The sequence below is a fragment of the Ambystoma mexicanum genome, chromosome 1p (genome assembly GCF_040938575.1).
Source record: "Ambystoma mexicanum isolate Mex_15411 chromosome 1p, UKY_AmexF1_1, whole genome shotgun sequence".
Lineage (NCBI taxonomy): Eukaryota > Metazoa > Chordata > Amphibia > Caudata > Ambystomatidae > Ambystoma > Ambystoma mexicanum.
Window position 1 is genome coordinate 91,509,481 of NC_090921.1, and position 17,613 is coordinate 91,527,093.

The window sequence follows — 17,613 nt, forward strand, 5'->3', positions numbered from 1 at the left end:
TACATCTACAATGAGTCCAACCCCTTCAGATCTAACATCAGTAATTGGCATCGGTATATTGATGATATTTTTATAGTCTGGAAGGGGTCATCAACACGATTGGACACTTTCAAAATATGGTTAAACGCACAAGATGCGTTCCTAAGGTCTACAATGTCCTCTGACGTCAAGGAAATACCACTCCTGGACCTGATGATTCAAAAGGACAGAACTAGCAATCTACTGACAACATTATATCATAAACCTACGGATAAGAACACCCTATTACATTACGAGAGTTACCATCCCATTAATCTGAAAATGAATTTAACTTACTGACAATTTCTCCGTATCAGGAGAAATTGCAGATCCAACCAACAGTTCAACAACATGCTAATGATCTAACGTTGAGGCTTATGCAACGGGGATATCCTCGCAAGGTAATCAAACATGCGATGAAAAGGGCTGAATATACACCAAGGGAGACGTGCCTGATCAAAAACATCAAGGAGAAAGAAGACAAAATCACTTGCGTCACTACTTACAGTCCCTTAAGCAACTTCACCAAGAAGACGATTCTAAGACACTGGCCTCTAATCATGATGCCTGAGTTCCATTTGGACAAACCAAGGTTTGCCTTTAAAAAAAACAGGAACCTGAAACAAATGCTGCTCCACACTTTTGAAGAACAGAACCATAAAGATGACCAACTAAATCTCTGGGGTCTTCCCCGAGTCAGGGGGCATTTCAAATGCAGACGTTGCTCAGTCTGCCCCCTCACAGAAAATCTGAAAATTATCTCTCTAAAAAATATTAACTGGACATGTGCAGAATTTACTAACTGTAACACGCCCTGGGCGATTTATGGGATACGCTGCCCGTGCAATATGCTATACAGAGAAAAAAACAAAAGACCGGTGAAACAACGCATATGCGAACATCGCTCATGCGTCACGAACCAGATAGCTGATAAACCCCTGGTAGAACATTTCAAGAAAAAACAGCACACACATTTGGACATCAGATGGTTAATTATTCACACAGTCCCCGCGAGGAAACGTGGAGGAGACCGAGACCTAGCCCTGAGACGTCTCGAACAACGATGGGTCCAGAAGTTAGACACAGTGAAAAATTGCTAGAATATAAGTATTGAATGGAATCTCTTTGTCTGAGTTTTGACAAGAAGCATCCACCCAAAATATATGAATTTGGGAAGATAAGGACGCCGTTGAAACTATAACGGTTACTGGAGAAATATGTTCCACCAAGCCTTAATAAGTCTGGGCACCCAACCTCTGGGTATGGTATATCAACAAAAGCATTTGTACACTAAGATGCCTCCGAAAAGCACAGGCTAATGGGTTTCATACACAGAGTGTGAATTAAATGAAGATATATCTAGAAATAGAGATGCATGACGCCAACAGTGTTTTTCATGAAATAAAAAACAATACAGGTCAAGTTGGGGGACTGGATGCTCTTCGTGACACTCACCATACATAATGTGGTATTGACAACTAGACCTCTGCGAGGTACTGTCCTTTTTTGTGCACACGAGCGGAACCTGTTGAGGCCGCTCCCAAAAAGGATTTTCTCAAGACAACCGGCCTTTCTGCACAGGACGGCTCTGTGCCCCAACCAAATGACAGATCATTTACATAAGCTTCAGTAAATATTATATGGCTTCCTCATGCCTATTGAATATGTAAATGGCTTACACTAATGCTATCTAAATGATATGTCTGTTATCATGTTCAGCCATAGGTGATGTATCATTTATTGAATTTGTTTTACGACACTCCAAATGTGATATGCTAAACAAGCTGTGATGTGTGAGACACTGATCATTTTTTACACTGTAAACGTGATATGCCAAATAAGCGGCCTGATTGAACAGTGCCGTATCCTCCATGTAGTTGAATACATTACACTTCTGCACAGTGTCTGTATCTGCTGAGGAATGCCTTTGTAATCATGCGGCACAGGTCGGTCAACCGACTGATTTACAAACAAATGAGAGCGTAAGGTCTGCTTTCTACATAGCTCTCAACTCACATGCTTTTGGCGGGTGTCACCCGCCTTGTAAAGGACTGACTCACCCGCCAAGCCTCCTGCATGCCCATTCATTCCAATGGGCGTCTCACCCGCCAAAAACAAAATCAGGTGATTTCACCCGCCTTTGCGACACACATGGTTGAGAGCTATGTTTCTATCTTTTTAGAGCATGATATAGTAAATAATGGGATCGGTGGATCTCGAAATAAAAAAGATAAAAGGAAAAGAAAAAAAGAAATAAGACACAATTTGGGCATGAATACACCTCCCCAGTCACGCTGAGTGTGTAACTGTAGGTTAAAAAACTTAATTTCCCATGATGCACACGGAGTATAATTTCCCAAAGAGCACATGACCGGTGGTCACGTGCACGTAACACATAGGCAAAGATAAACAAATCTATCCCCGAGCAACTCGCTTGATTTCGGGTTGCGCAAAAACAAAGGCAGAGCATACAGAGAAAGCAGCAAGTTTCTCGAGCGTTTTTGGGCACAATCGAACAGTGCAATTTCTTGAGTAAGTACACGAAGCTATGTTGGGAGAACACCTGATTTGTTTTTAGCTCCCGTACACGTAATGTGAATAGAAAATAATATCGAATTTAGTGTTTTTAATATGCTCCCCCATCCTGTATTTGTATAGGTTGGACAAGGAGTCCCCCCAACTAAGGAGATATGACAAACTCCTGAGGTTTATTAATCACGCCAAACCATGTTACAGAAAATAACATTTCTCAACCTTCCAAAAGAGGTATGCCCGAAATTGAACTTTCTGAATGTTGTAAATATATGCCAAAATGATCAGCAAAATTTTGAGGCTAAAAATATGCCCTGATTTGATGCTCCTTCACTCAGTTTTTTATACAGGTTGGATAAGGAGCTCCCTTAAGTATGGAGATATGACAAGCGCCTGAGGCTGATCAATCACGCTAGCTCGCGCTACTGAAAACAGAGAAAATAATATCTCTCAGCCTTCCAAAAGAGGTATGCCCAACATGTAGATTTGATGATTGGTGTGAATGTACGCCACAATGATTAGTTGTCTTTTTTTTAGCAATTTTGAGGCTAAACACATGCCCTGTGTTTATTGTATCACATAGGCTATTGCAGTCAACTAGAATCAACAATTGACTCACCCTCTGTCCCTGCATCCCTCACCAAAAAAAGGTGAGTGTAGTGCGCACTTTTTTAAAACCTAAATGTCAGTTCTCTATCTGTATGAGCATCTTGTGAAAACCAATATCCCTGGGCCTAGCTCTAAATAGTCTTTATTTATTTTTAACTTTAGAAAGAAGAGAAGTATCACACGGGCAAAAGACCACAGAAGCCCTCTAGACAATTAACTCCCTGTCCTGATGAAGGGCCGGCATTATTAAAGGAGAAGACCATGGATGGATGCGGTCTATCTTATGCCAGTAGGGCCGAAACCCACCGCGTTGACACGATTACCTAGCAGCCTCATCCACTGCCCATTAGTTACCCTGAGAGGAGAGAGGTTAAGAGAAAACCCCAAAAAAATACCAATTCTGAAAGCTGTCAGAACTTTGAGGGATTGAAAAGCACTTTATCCAATATATGCTGTGATATATTTTTACAATTTGTATGTATATAAGTACATGTCCTGACTTAGATGTTACATGTCATAAATGTTGTGTTTTGTGAAATGGTGCCTCAAAGAATGAGTTACTTTGTTATCCTCTGATGAATGGTAACTAAAGGAAGACAAGACAATAAAAATGTATGCAACCTGTAGGTTCCTACGATCCACATAAGTGTTTGCCTTTCTTGTATGTTAAAAAGGCTAGGTTGTTTTGGTAAAAGAAGGTGTTTTGTGTACCCGCAATGTGGCGGGCGTTTCCTGACATGGTTTCTAAAGACTGAATAATGGGTGTTTTGTTGCACACACAGCAGGAGCAGGAGGCAGTTTGTGTTCCCCCCGTTTTCCCACTATGGACTATACAGAAGGGGTAGTTATGACTTTTCAGCTGTTAGACTAAAGAAATACATTACTCATGGACAGAAATCCCAGATTACATGTAAACTGTTACATGTAAAACACCTTTTTGCAATTTAAAATGCCTTTTCTTTCAGAACTATACATGTAGCTTGTTTTGCAGCTTCTCCCATTGAACTGCTGAGCTGTGTAGCTGGCTCTCTGACCTGAGAGACCTTTGGCTGGTGCCTACCAGGGATGCAGGTCTGTTTTAGCAAAATGCTAAAAGAATACACTGGTTTCAGATCAAAATTGTATAACAGTCACATAAAGAAAGACAGGCCTGACCTTTCAGGTCTGTCATGGCCCCAATAAACTGCCTCACATCTTCAAACAGAGAATACCAATGGAACTTCAAAGACTTTTACATAAACAGCCAACATGGATAAGCATATGTTCAGGTCATGTGACTTTGGAGAAAATGAAACTTCCTGGGTTTTGAGAAATAGAAATTCAAGTGCGGCTCATATTAATGCATTGCCATTTCAATAACACTGGACCCATGTTCCTTAATAAAAAGAGAATTGTGTGTCCCATTGAGCTCATCCAGGACTCATATTAAAGATCACATAATTCCTGTCAGTCCTATGTAAATATCAAATGTATGTGATGTGTAGAGAATAAGTTAATAAGAAAGATGGGATTGTGACACTCCTATAAATCAGAGAAATCTAAAATTTGGTGAGCTGATAGATTGGGGTATGAATAAACTGTGAAAAACAATAGCTCACTCCAGGAAGGTCATGCCGCAGTCAAAATAGTGTCCCCAGACCCGGCATAAATCGCTGAATCTGAAATATATATATTATGGTGGTTATCTGTAAACTGAAGAAAGTTGTCATGTTGTGACTTTCCGACAAAGAAAAATACAACTGAAAATGTAATTTTAAAAAGATGCATTCCTCTCCTCCCCTCCCCTCATTATCCATAATCTGGACCGCCTAAAACCCTTGCTCTATCTGCTGGTAGAGGCCGGACTAGAGAGGTGGAGGAAAAAATGAATGTCCAATCCAATGCGTGGCAATATTCATAATGTGGGTGTGTCACCAATGCTATATAATAGCATTACCCTATGAGAAAAAGACTGGACCGAGGGGATGGAGAGGCAGAAGGGGACATAAACACAGAGAGAAAGAAGGACAAAGGATAGGAGACTGGTTCTTGGGAAACTGGGAGCCCTATCTCATAGAGGCCTGTGACTGTTGGGACCTTGCTGTGAATAGAGGCCTGCGGTGTGAACTGCCTCTCTTTTACCAAAAGAGGGTCCTACATTCTGGCTGGCCTCCTGAGCTAAGAATAGAGATCTCCCATGTAGATAGATATATCCCAAAGCTATCCATTGTTTGGAGGAAACTACCTGCCTTAATCCTTCCCATTAAATTATGGGCGGGGGACTCTTAGCCATTTGATTAAAATTAATTCAATTAATTCCCCTGTAGATAAGATCATGGTGTGATTCTTGTTAAAATTTGAAATTAACAAATCTCATCCCCAGTCTGTTATAGTCACTATAGCCGATAAAGTAATTGGATGACCCTATTTTCCTGTAACCCCTACCTTCTTTACAGAAAAGGGGTGTCCAAAACATGAATCCCAAAAACCCTGCCTATCATTTGAATGTGTGTGTTCTCAAACTAATGTTCCCATTAATTTCATTTCCAAAACCCTGCCTTTAAAATTTAAAAGCCAAACAAAATTCCCAATATATTCCCAGTCCCTAAAATCTTGCCTTAGAACCGAGCGGTGTCACATATAACTGATGCCTGTGGGGGGCGCCGGGAGAAAAGTGCAAAGGTGTTGGTTTTAAATGACTGCGTGTTTTCAAGCTTTAATAAGTGTTCATATGCCATATGCACTCTCATTAAAAATAAACTTGTGTTCATTGAAATTGAAATGTTATTCAGAAATATCTGCTAGGGAAGGAGAATAAGTAAATTACATATGTGCTGAAGTTATTGTGAGGTGCTATTATTAAGTGTGCACCTTTAATACATATATATTTCAACTTCTATACAGCGGCCTGGTTCCTGGATTATTGGTGACACAGGGTGTGGAAGCTGAGTGGTATGAGACAAGATGGATAACTGACCAAGTCTGAATCTGTTAAGCGTTTTACTGTGTGACACCTTGGTTAGGGAGGGAAGGAACTCCCAGAGTTGAGAGTGGCCATCCAATAAATCGTTACAGCTGGATGGATTATAACAGAGAGCTAAAAGAATGGAGGGAGAGGGTGAGTAGCTGCAGATTATCAAGGGACATGTTTATTGGACTTTGCACAGAACAAAGAAAGACAGCCACTAGGGAGCGAAAACACTAAATGTCCACTGAAAGGCTACTAAGCTCTATGTGTTAGCAAGTTGCTAATGTAATCAAACCGTAGTAAAAAAAAAAAGCAGCCATGTGATAAGAATGCTGCTGGATACTGCAAGGCCATGGAGAGTGGATGGCCTGAGAGCACCAGCAAATGCAGCCTGTAACGTGGGTGTTGCAAATTGTAGATTCATTGCCCTGAATGAAACAAGTATTTCGCTTCATGATAAGACTGCTAACATAGGGCCTGGAGGCCCATTTCTTTATTTAAAAAAATGTTTGTTTATTGAGTTTCAATACAACAGAACAGGGCAAAACAGTCCCATGCCACCCCCACCATCTCCTCTCCCCCCCAGTGCATGAGATGTTGTAGATTGAGAAACCATAGCATGTTCAGGATATCCAGAACAAACCGTAATCTGTATGGGCACAGCTGTTCGACGTAATCACCATGGAGAAAATCAGTATGGTTGTCCATTCCGTCATAAATCTGCAATCCCATTGGATTGCGTACGTTACCCATTCCATTGAGACAAATTCCCAACGTTTCTGTATCCAGTACAATGTTTGTGCAGGGTCTGCGGACTTCCATTTCCTGGCTATCACTAATAGGGCTGCTAGCCTAAGAATCGTATAGGCCTTCCAACGGTATTTCGGCTACTGTATGGCGTCCGGCCCGGCCAGGCCCACCAGGGTTTCCACTAGGGATCTTTTATAGGAGAGGTTAAATATCCTTTGCATGTGGCCCTCCGCTTCTTCCCAGTACAATTGTATTTTTGGGCATGATTGCAAAATGTGTAGCCAGTCCCTGTATCCCCTCCAGCACTTCTCTGATAAAGACCGCGATATCTTGTGTAGTCTTGTGGGTGGGTAGTGCCACGTAAACATTGCTTTAAACCAAAATTCTCTGATTTGGAGAGTCTGTGTCAGCCACGGGATATCGGACCACAGAGATGCCAAGTGTTCGTCCTCGAGGGGCGCACCCGGTGTGTGTTCCCACCTGAGTTGATAGGGGGGTTTAGAGGGCGGGGCTCGTCTGTGAGAAATGTGTACAGGCTAGAGATCATATGTTTATCGCCTGGGTTAGAGGTTAGGTCCTCACAGTGATACCCTAGGGTCTGGGCGAGTAATAAATGTAATAAATAAATAAATAAATAAATAAATAGGTATCTTTCAAATGGTGTAAAACGTGGCACGGCGGCTCGTCAAATCGAGGGCGGGGGGTGGAGGCACATTTCAACTGAAATAGTTGAGGCCCTGGAACCGTCGCTGGGCTTCTAGGTGTGCGGGTGCATGGCGCTATGCTATGGGACAGCCGCCCGACTTTCTGCAGCGCGTGCTTTACATATGCTCTCCCACACTCACTTGCACACTCACGCCTGCATACACCATGAACCAAGCATGCCGCTCACTGCACGCTACCACCAGCCAATCGACTGTGCACCTGTAATGTAATTCAGCAAATTATGGCCAAAGGCATAAGCAGTGGAGTAACTTTGCCGAAAATGTTGGGGGGTGGGGGGGGCATGACATCTGAGGAAAAGGTGCCCAGGCCAAATGAATGGGGACAAAATGGTGTGCCATGAAAGTTGTGGGGGGGACACACCCCTGAACACCCCTAAAATTACGCCCATGCGCATAGCGAGAGAAACTCTCACTGAAGTGAAACATACACAATAACAATCATATCAGGGATAAGGCAACCTCAATCACCCCGATACCCAACTTTACCCCACTTAAGAAACCCCAGGAGTGTCAGCCGCCCCAGGACCCTTGGGGTCCTCTGACTTCACTCCCGCGCTGTGCCACAGGACTGGAGTTATCAAATGTTGGGTGTGTGCAGCTCTCCTAGTTCTGGTTTGTAATATTATAGTACTCATAGTTTTGTATCCATAAAAGGAACATCAGGACTACAAGTACCAGAATGCACAGGGTAAAATGGACAGAGTGGGTGTCTCGCACACCTGCCATCGTGGGAGCATGGATAGCTCTGCGGTGGCGCGCCAGAGCTCCAGCCCAACGCCCTCTAGCCCCCTGCAGAGTGAAGGCCCCCACCACGGCACTGTCTTAAGAAACTATCGGCCTCTCAGCAGCAGGTCGAGCGGAGTGCCACTTGAGGAAGAGCCGAGGGACAGCTGCCGGGAGGGGGGTGGGTGCTGGAATGGGAGTAAGGGTCTGGGTGGGGGAAGGGACTGAGGGTAGGTATCTGGTGACCGGCCAGCCCCCTCTGGATTCGGAACTAACGCCATTCGCCTGGAAATAGCCTCGGAGCCTCATCCCACGACCGAGAGAAGCGGCGAATCCGGGCCCGGGTGAGGGAACCCAGCGGCCTCTGACAGCATGGAACTCCCCCTGCTCCTCGCCCTGCTGTGTGCAGCCTTCGGGGGTGAGTACAGACCTCGTTTACTAGCACCCCAGGTCTCCCACGCTATTGGGGGAACTTCACACTCTGCTCGGCAGAGGTGCCATACTTTGAATGGGACAGCACCAGCAATTCTAGGCAGGGCTGCTATACTGTAAATAAGACATAAGACACTGTCACTTCTCAGCAGGGAAGGCAAACTTTGAATGGGACAGCGCCAGCAATTCTAGGCTTGGCTGCTGTACTTTCAATGCATCAGCAGGTCGGCAGGCAATACGTGAAATGGGGCAGTGCTGCCTGTTCTTAGCAGGGCTGTCGTACTCTGGGACTGTACAGGCAATCCTCAGCAGGGCTGCTATACGTGGGAAGGGACAGTGCCCACATACCTCAGTGGTGCTACTATACTTTGAATGTGACAGTACAGGAACATTTCAACAGGGCTGCTATACTGGAAATAAGGCATCACTACGAAATAAGGCATCACTACACTTCTCAGCAGGGCTACTATACTGTAAATAAGGCATCACTACGAAATAAGGCATCACTACACTTCTCAGCAGGGCTACTATACTGTAAATAAGGCATCACTACACTTCTCAACAGGGCTGCTGTACTGTAAATAAGGCATCACTACACTTCTCAACAGGGCTGATGTACTGTAAATAAGGCATCACTACACTTCTCAGCAGGGCTGCTGTACTGTAAATAAGGCATCACTACACTTCTCAACAGGGCTGCTATACTGGAAATAAGGCATCACTACACTTCTCAGCAGGGCTGCTGTACTGGAAATAAGGCATCACTACACTTCTCAGCAGGGCTACTATACTGTAAATAAGGCATCACTACGAAATAAGGCATCACTACACTTCTCAGCAGGGCTACTATACTGTAAATAAGGCATCACTACACTTCTCAACAGGGCTGCTATACTGGAAATAAGGCATCACTACACTTCTCAGCAAGGCTGCTATACTGTAAATAAGGCATCACTACACTTCTCAACAGGGCTGCTGTACTGTAAATAAGGCATCACTACACTTCTCAGCAGGGCTGCTATACTGGAAATAAGGCATCACTACACTTCTCAGCAGGGCTGCTATACTGTAAATAAGGCATCACTACGAAATAAGGCATCACTACACTTCTAGGCAGGGCTGCTGTACTGTAAATAAGGCATCACTACACTTCTCAACAGGGCTGCTGTACTGTAAATAAGGCATCACTACACTTCTCAGCAGGGCTGCTATACTGTAAATAAGGCATCACTACACTTCTCAACAGGGCTGCTATACTGGAAATAAGGCATCACTACACTTCTCAGCAGGGCTGCTATACTGTAAATAAGGCATCACTACACTTCTCAACAGGGCTGCTGTACTGTAAATAAGGCATCACTACACTTCTCAACAGGGCTGCTATACTGGAAATAAGGCATCACTACACTTCTCAGCAGGGCTGCTATACTGTAAATAAGGCATCACTACACTTCTCAACAGGGCTGCTGTACTGTAAATAAGGCATCACTACACTTCTCAGCAGGGCTGCTATACTGGAAATAAGGCATCACTACACTTCTCAGCAGGGCTGCCATACGTTGAGTGGTGCAGCACCAACATTTCTTGGCAGGGCTACCATATTCTGAATGTGACAGTACTGAACATGTCAACAGGGCTGCAATACTTACAATGGAGCAGTAGGGGCTGTTCTCGGCAGGCCTGACCTGTTTTGGGAAAGGACAAGCACTTCCCAGCACAGCTGCTATTCGTGGGATGTTACAGTACCTCGTGGGATGTTACAGTACCTCAGTTCTCATCAGGTCTACTAAACATTGGATGTGACAGTATAGATGCCTCTCATCAGGGCTACTATACTTTGGATGCGACAGTATAGATGCTTCTCGTCAGGTCTACTAAACATTGGATGTGACAGTATAGATGCTTCTCGCCAGGACTACTATACATTGGATGCGACAATATAGATGCTTCTCATCAGAGCTACTATACTTTGGATGTGACAGTATAGATGCTTCTCATCAGGGCTACTATACTTTGGATGTGACAGTATAGATGCTTCTCATCAGGGCTACTATACTTTGGATGCAACAGTATAGATGCTTCTCGTCAGGTCTACTATACATTGGATTTGACAGTATAGATGCTTCTCGTCAGGGCTACTATACTTTGGATGTGACAGTATAGATGCGTCTCATCAGAGCTACTATACTTTGGATGTGACAGTATAGATGCTTCTCATCAGGGCTACTATACTTTGGATGTGAGATGTATAGATGCTTCTCATCAGTGCTACTATACTTTGGATGCGACAGTATAGATGCTTCTCGTCTGGGCTACTATACTTTGCATGCGCAGTATAGATGCTTCTCGTCAGGGCTGCTATACTTTGGATGCGACAGTATAGATGCTTCTCATTAGAGCTACTATACTTTGGATGTGACAGTATAGATGCTTCTCATCAGTGCTACTATACTTTGGATGCGACAGTATAGATGCTTCTCGTCAGGGCAACTATACTTTGCATGCGACAGTATAGATGCTTCTCATCAGAGCTACTATACTTTGGATGTGACAGTATAGATGCTTCTCATCAGGGCTACTATACTTTGGATGTGACAGTATAGATGCTGGTCATCAGAGCTACTATACTTTGGATGTGACAGTATAGATGCTTCTCGTCAGGGCTATGATACTTTGGATGTGACAGTATAGATGCTTCTCATCAGTGCTACTATACTTTGGATGTGACAGTATAGATGCTTCTCATCAGTGCTACTATACTTTGGATGCGACAGTATAGATGCTTCTCGTCAGGGCTACTATACTTTGGATGCGACAGTATAGCTGCTTCTCATCAGAGCTACTATACTTTGGATGTGACAGTATAGTTGCTTCTCATCAGGGCTACTATACTTTGGATGTGACAGTATAGATGCTGGTCATCAGAGCTACTATACTTTGGATGTGACAGTATAGATGCTTCTCGTCAGGGCTATGATACTTTGGATGTGACAGTATAGATGCTTCTCATCAGTCCTACTATACTTTGGATGCGACAGTATAGATGCTTCTCGTCAGGGCAACTATACTTTGGATGCGACAGTATAGATGCTTCTCGTCAGGGCAACTATACTTTGCATGCGACAGTATAGATGCTTCTCGTCAGAGCTACTATACTTTGGATGTGACAGTATAGATGCTTCTCATTAGGGCTACTATACTTTGGATGTGACAGTATAGATGCTGCTCGTCAGAGCTACTATACTTTGGATGTGACAGTATAGATGCTTCTCGTCAGGGCTACGATACTTTGGATGTGACAGTATAGATGCTTCTCATCAGTGCTACTATACTTTGGATGCAACAGTATAGATGCTTCTCGTCAGGGCTACTATACTTTGCATGTGACAGTATAGATGCTTCTCATCAGAGCTACTATACTTTGGATGTGATAGTATAGGTGCTTCTCATCAGGGCTACCATACTTTGGATGTGACAGTATAGATGCTGCTCATCAGAGCTACTATACTTTGGATGTGACAGTATAGATGCTTCTCATCAGGGCTGCTATACTTCGCATGAAGCAGTACAGACACTTCTCAGCGGGGCTGCTATACATGGCATGGGGTAGTACTGGCAGATTTCATTGGGCACCTATACTTTAGCACTGTAGAAGCACTTCTCATCAGGGCTACTATACTTTGGAGGTGACAGTATAGATGCTGCTCATCAGAGCTACTATACTTTGGATGTGACAGTATAGATGCTTCTCATCAGGGCTACGATACTTGGAAGTGACAGTATAGATGCTTCTCATCAGGGCTACTATACTTTGGAGGTGACAGTATAGATGCTTCTCATCAGGGCTGCTATACTTCGCATGAGGCAGTACAGACACTTCTCAGCAGGGCTGCTATACATGGCATGGGGTAGTACTGGCAGATTTCATTGGGCTGCTATACTTTGGCACTGTAGAAGCACTTCCCAGAAGGGCTGCTATACTTTGGATGGAACAGTACTGATACTTCTCAGCAGGGCTATTGTACTTTGGGAGAGCACACTGGCTCTCAACAAGGTAGCTTACTTTTAATTAGTAATAGCTGTTCTCTGCAAGGCTGCCATACTGTAAAAGGGACTGTACTGGCACTTTACAGGGCTGCTATCCTTTGCTTGGGACAGTACAGACACTTCTCAGCAGGGCTGCTATACGTGGAATGGGATCATACTGGCAGTATTCCTTAGGGTTGCTAGACTTTAAGACCGCAGAAGCACTTCTCAGCAGGGCTGCTATACTTCAAATGCTGTGTCCTGGCAGCGTTTCTGGATGGCGCGGACTCGATTCGTTCTCTATCTTTGTCATAGGACATGCTGTGTCATTGTGGGGGCTGCAGGCCCTCTGGTGTTGTGTTTCCCCTGTCTTATTGCATCTCTTCTAGAAATGTTTTCTAGATTCCAGACTTGAGCAAGGTTCTCCTCTGGGGAGAGACAAGGGGGACATGTGGCTTATAGAGAGAGGGGTGCAACAAGTAGACCCATGGAGGGGCGATTCCTGGAGAGGCCACATGTGGAGTGCTTGTGTCTGGTTCTGCAAGCCATGTCTGAATTACTTTCTGCCCACATAATGCAAGTCATGTAATGTATAGCTGGGCTATTGTGTCTGAATCTTGCAGCTGCACATTTAGTTGTGTGTCAAGATGTGGAGCCAACACCTGCATTAAGGTGTCCAGTTTAGGGGACATGTTGCCTGAAGTTCTGAAATATGTGTCCTAGGTATGTTGGTCGACTTGAAGTACTGGCCCACTTCCAAAAACTAAATCTCGAAAATGGTGTCAAATTCTGGAAGTTAGGCCTGAAGTAGCGTGTCAAATCCTAGAGGGCGCAACTGCAGTATACGGCCAGGGTCTGGAAGGCACACCAGTTTCTGGAAGCCTTTACCATTGTAGAGTGTCTCTCCTGTAGGTCACACCTGGAGTCGTCTGCCAGATTCTCGACGGCACACCTGGGGATTGTACCAGTTTCTGGAAGCCTTTACCAGTGTAGTGTCTCCTGTAGGTCACACGTGGAGTTGTCTGCCAGCTTCTCGACGGCACACCAGGGGGATTGCACACGTTTCTGGAAGCCTTTACCAGTGCAGTGTCTCTCCGGTAGGTCACACCTGGAGTAGTCTGCCAGCTTCTCAACGGCACACCTGGGGGATTGCACCAGTTTCTGGAAGCCTTTACCAGTGTAGTGTCTCCGGTAGGTCACACCTGGAGTAGTCTTCCAGCTTCTCGACGGTACACCAGGGGAATTGCACCATTTCTGGAAGCCTTCACCAGTGTAGTGTCTCCTGTAGGTCACACCTGGAGTAGTCTGCCAGCTTATCGAGGGCACACCTGGAGCATTGCACCAGTTTCTGGAAGCATTTACCAGTGCAGTGTCTCTCCAGTAGGTCACACCTGGAGTCGTCTGCCAGCTTCTCAACGGCACACCTGGGGGATTGCACCAGTTTCTGGAAGTCTTTACCAGTGCAGTGTCTCTCCTGTAGGTCACACCTGGAGCAGTCTGCCAGCTTCTCGATGGCACACCTGGGGGATTGGGCCAGTTTCTGGAAGCCTTTACCAATTTGGTGTCTCCTGTAGGTCACACCTGGAGTAGTCTGCCAGCTTCTCAACAGCACACCAGGGGGATTTCACCATTCCTGGAAGCCTTTACCAATGCAGTGTCTCTCCTGTAGGTCACCCTGGAGTAGTCTGCCAGCTTCTTGATGGAACACCTGGGGGATTGCAACCGTTTCTGGAAGTATTTAACAGTTCAGTGTCTTTCCTGTAGGTCACACGTGGAGTAGTCTGCCAGCTTCTGGATGGCACACCAGGGGGAGTGGCCAGTTTCTGGAAGCCTTTACCAGTGTGGTGTCTCCTTTAGGTCACACCTGGAGTAGTCTGCCAGCTTCTCGACGGTACACTAGGGGAATTGCACCATTTCTGGAAGCCTTTACCAGTGTAGTGTCTCCTGTAAGTCACGACTGGAGTAGTCTGTCAGCTTCTCGACGGTACACCAGGGGAATTGCACCATTTCTGGAAGCCTTTACCAGTGTAGTGTCTCCTGTAGGTCGCACCTGGAGTAGTCTGCCAGCTTCTCGACGTTACACCAGGGGAATTGAACCATTTCTGGAAGCCTTTACCAGTGTAGTGTCTCCTGTAGGTCGCACCTGGAGTAGTCTGCCAGCTTCTCGACGGCACACCTGGAGCATTGCACCATTTTCTGGAAGCATTTACCAGTGCAGTGTCTCTCCAGTAGGTCACACCTGGAGTCGTCTGCCAGCTTCTCAACGGCACACCTGGGGGATTGCACCAGTTTCTGGAAGTCTTTACCAGTGCAGTGTCTCTCCTGTAGGTCACACCTGGAGCAGTCTACCAGCTTCTGGATGGCACACCAGGGGGATTGGCCAGTTTCTGGAAGCCTTTACCAGTGTGGTGTCTCCTGTAGGTCACACCTGGAGTAGTCTGCCAGCTTCTCAAAGGCACACCAGGGGGATTTCACCATTCCTGGAAGCCTTTACCAGTGCAGTGTCTCTCCTGTAGGTCACACCTGGAGTAGTCTGCCAGCTTCTTGATGGAACACCTGGGGGATTTCAACCGTTTCTGGAAGTATTTAACAGTGCAGTGTCTCTCCTGTAGGTCACACGTGGAGTAGTCTGCCAGCTTCTGGATGGCACACCAGGGGGATTGGCCAGTTTCGGGAAGCCTTTACCAGTGTGGTGTCTACTGTAGGTCACACCTGGAGTAGTCTGCCAGCTTCTCAACGGCACACCTGGAGCATTGCACCAGTTTCTGGAAGCCTTTAGCAGTGCAGTGTCTCTCCTGTAGGTCACACCTGGAGTCATCTGCCAGGTTCTCGATGGCACACCTGGGGGATTGTGTGATTACTGGAAGCCTTTACCAGTGTAGTGTCTCCTGTAGGTCACACCTGGAGTCGTCTGCCAGCTTCTGGACGGCACACCTGGGGGATTGCACCAGTTTCTGGATGCCTTAACCAGTTTAGTGTCCCTCCTGTAGGTCACACCTGGAGTAGTCTGCCAGCTTCTTCACGGCACACCAGGGGGATTGGCATTTTCAGGAAGCCTTTACCACTGTAGTGTCTCTCCTGTAGGTCACACCTGGAGTCGTCTGCCAGCTTCTCAACGGCACACCAGAGGGATTGTACCAGTTTCTGGAAGCCTTTACCAGTGAAGTGTCTCCTGTAGGTCACACCTGGAGTAGTCTGCCAGCTTCTCGACGGTACACCAGGGGAATTGCACCATTTCTGGAAGCCTTTACCAGTGTAGTGTCTCCTGTAGGTCACACCTGGAGTAGTCTGCCAGCTTCTCGACTGTACACCAGGGGGATTGCACCAGTTTCTGGAAGCCTTTACCAGTGTAGAGTCTCTCCAGTCGGTGACACCTGGAGTCGTCTGCAGCTTCTCGACGACACACCAGGGGGATTGCATCCGTTTCTGGGAGCCTTTACCAGTGCAGTACCTCTCTTGTAGGTCACACCTGGAGTTGTCTGCCAGCTTCTCGATGGCACACCTGAGGGATTGCACCAGTTTCTGGAAGTCTTTACCAGTGCAGTGTCTCTCCTGTAGGTCACACCTGGAGTAGTCTGCCAGCTTCTCGATGGCACACCTGGGCGATTGTGCCAGTTTCTGGAAGCCTTTACCAGTGTTGAGTGTCTCGTGTAGGTCACACCTGGAGTAGTCTGCCAGCTTCTCAAAGGCACACCAGGGGGATTTCACCATTCCTGGAAGCCTTTACCAGTGCAGTGTCTCTCCTATAGGTCACACCTGGAGTAGTCTGCCAGCTTCTTGATGGAACACCTGGGGGATTGCATCCGTTTCTGGAAGCCTTTACCAGTGTGGTGTCTCCTTTAGGTCACACCTGGAGTAGTCTGCCAGCTTCTCGACGACACACCAGGGGGATTGGACTGTTTCTGGAAGCCTTTACCAGTGTGGTGTCTCCTGTAGGTCACACCTGGAGTAGTCTGCCAGCTTCTCGACTGTACACCAGGGGGATTGCACCAGTTTCTGGAAGCCTTTACCAGTGTAGAGTCTCTCCAGTCGGTGACACCTGGAGTCGTCTGCAGCTTCTCGACGACACACCAGGGGGATTGCATCCGTTTCTGGGAGCCTTTACCAGTGCAGTACCTCTCTTGTAGGTCACACCTGGAGTTGTCTGCCAGCTTCTCGATGGCACACCTGAGGGATTGCACCAGTTTCTGGAAGTCTTTACCAGTGCAGTGTCTCTCCTGTAGGTCACACCTGGAGTAGTCTGCCAGCTTCTCGATGGCACACCTGGGCGATTGTGCCAGTTTCTGGAAGCCTTTACCAGTGTTGAGTGTCTCGTGTAGGTCACACCTGGAGTAGTCTGCCAGCTTCTCAAAGGCACACCAGGGGGATTTCACCATTCCTGGAAGCCTTTACCAGTGCAGTGTCTCTCCTGTAGGTCACACCTGGAGTAGTCTGCCAGCTTCTTGATGGAACACCTGGGGGATTGCATCCGTTTCTGGAAGCCTTTACCAGTGTGGTGTCTCCTTTAGGTCACACCTGGAGTAGTCTGCCAGCTTCTCGACGACACACCAGGGGGATTGGACTGTTTCTGGAAGCCTTTACCAGTGTGGTGTCTCCTGTAGGTCACACCTGGAGTAGTCTGCCAGCTTCTCAACGGCACACCTGGGGATTGTACCAGTTTCTTGAAGCCTTTACCACTGAAGTGTCTCTCCAGAACTTCACACCTGGAGTAGTCTGCCAGCTTCTCGACGGCACACCAGGGGGATTGTGTCATTACTGGAAGCCTTTACCAGTGTAGTGTCTCCTGTAGGTCACACCTGGAGTCGTCTGCCATCTTCTGGACGGCACACCTGGGGGATTGCACCAGTTTCT

General features: G+C 46.2%; 1 protein-coding gene and 1 long non-coding RNA gene across 2 annotated transcripts in view; both read left to right on the top strand.

Annotated features, from left to right (window-relative positions):
• The first annotated feature begins 2,414 nt into the window (after window positions 1-2,414).
• On the top strand, window positions 2,415-5,931 carry LOC138566515 (uncharacterized). The gene is made up of 5 exons (XR_011301949.1): window positions 2,415-2,550; window positions 2,677-2,784; window positions 2,889-3,017; window positions 3,134-3,200; window positions 3,322-5,931. It is a non-coding gene; the product is annotated as an uncharacterized lncRNA (long non-coding RNA).
• A 2,648-nt stretch (window positions 5,932-8,579) lies between these two features.
• Window positions 8,580-17,613, top strand: part of CHRNE (cholinergic receptor nicotinic epsilon subunit) — a 163,388-nt gene continuing 154,354 nt past the window's right edge. The window contains exon 1 of the mRNA XM_069643923.1: window positions 8,580-8,722. Coding sequence (XP_069500024.1) covers window positions 8,677-8,722 — 46 coding nt within the window. The 5' untranslated portion in view covers window positions 8,580-8,676. The remainder of the gene's footprint in view (window positions 8,723-17,613) is intronic.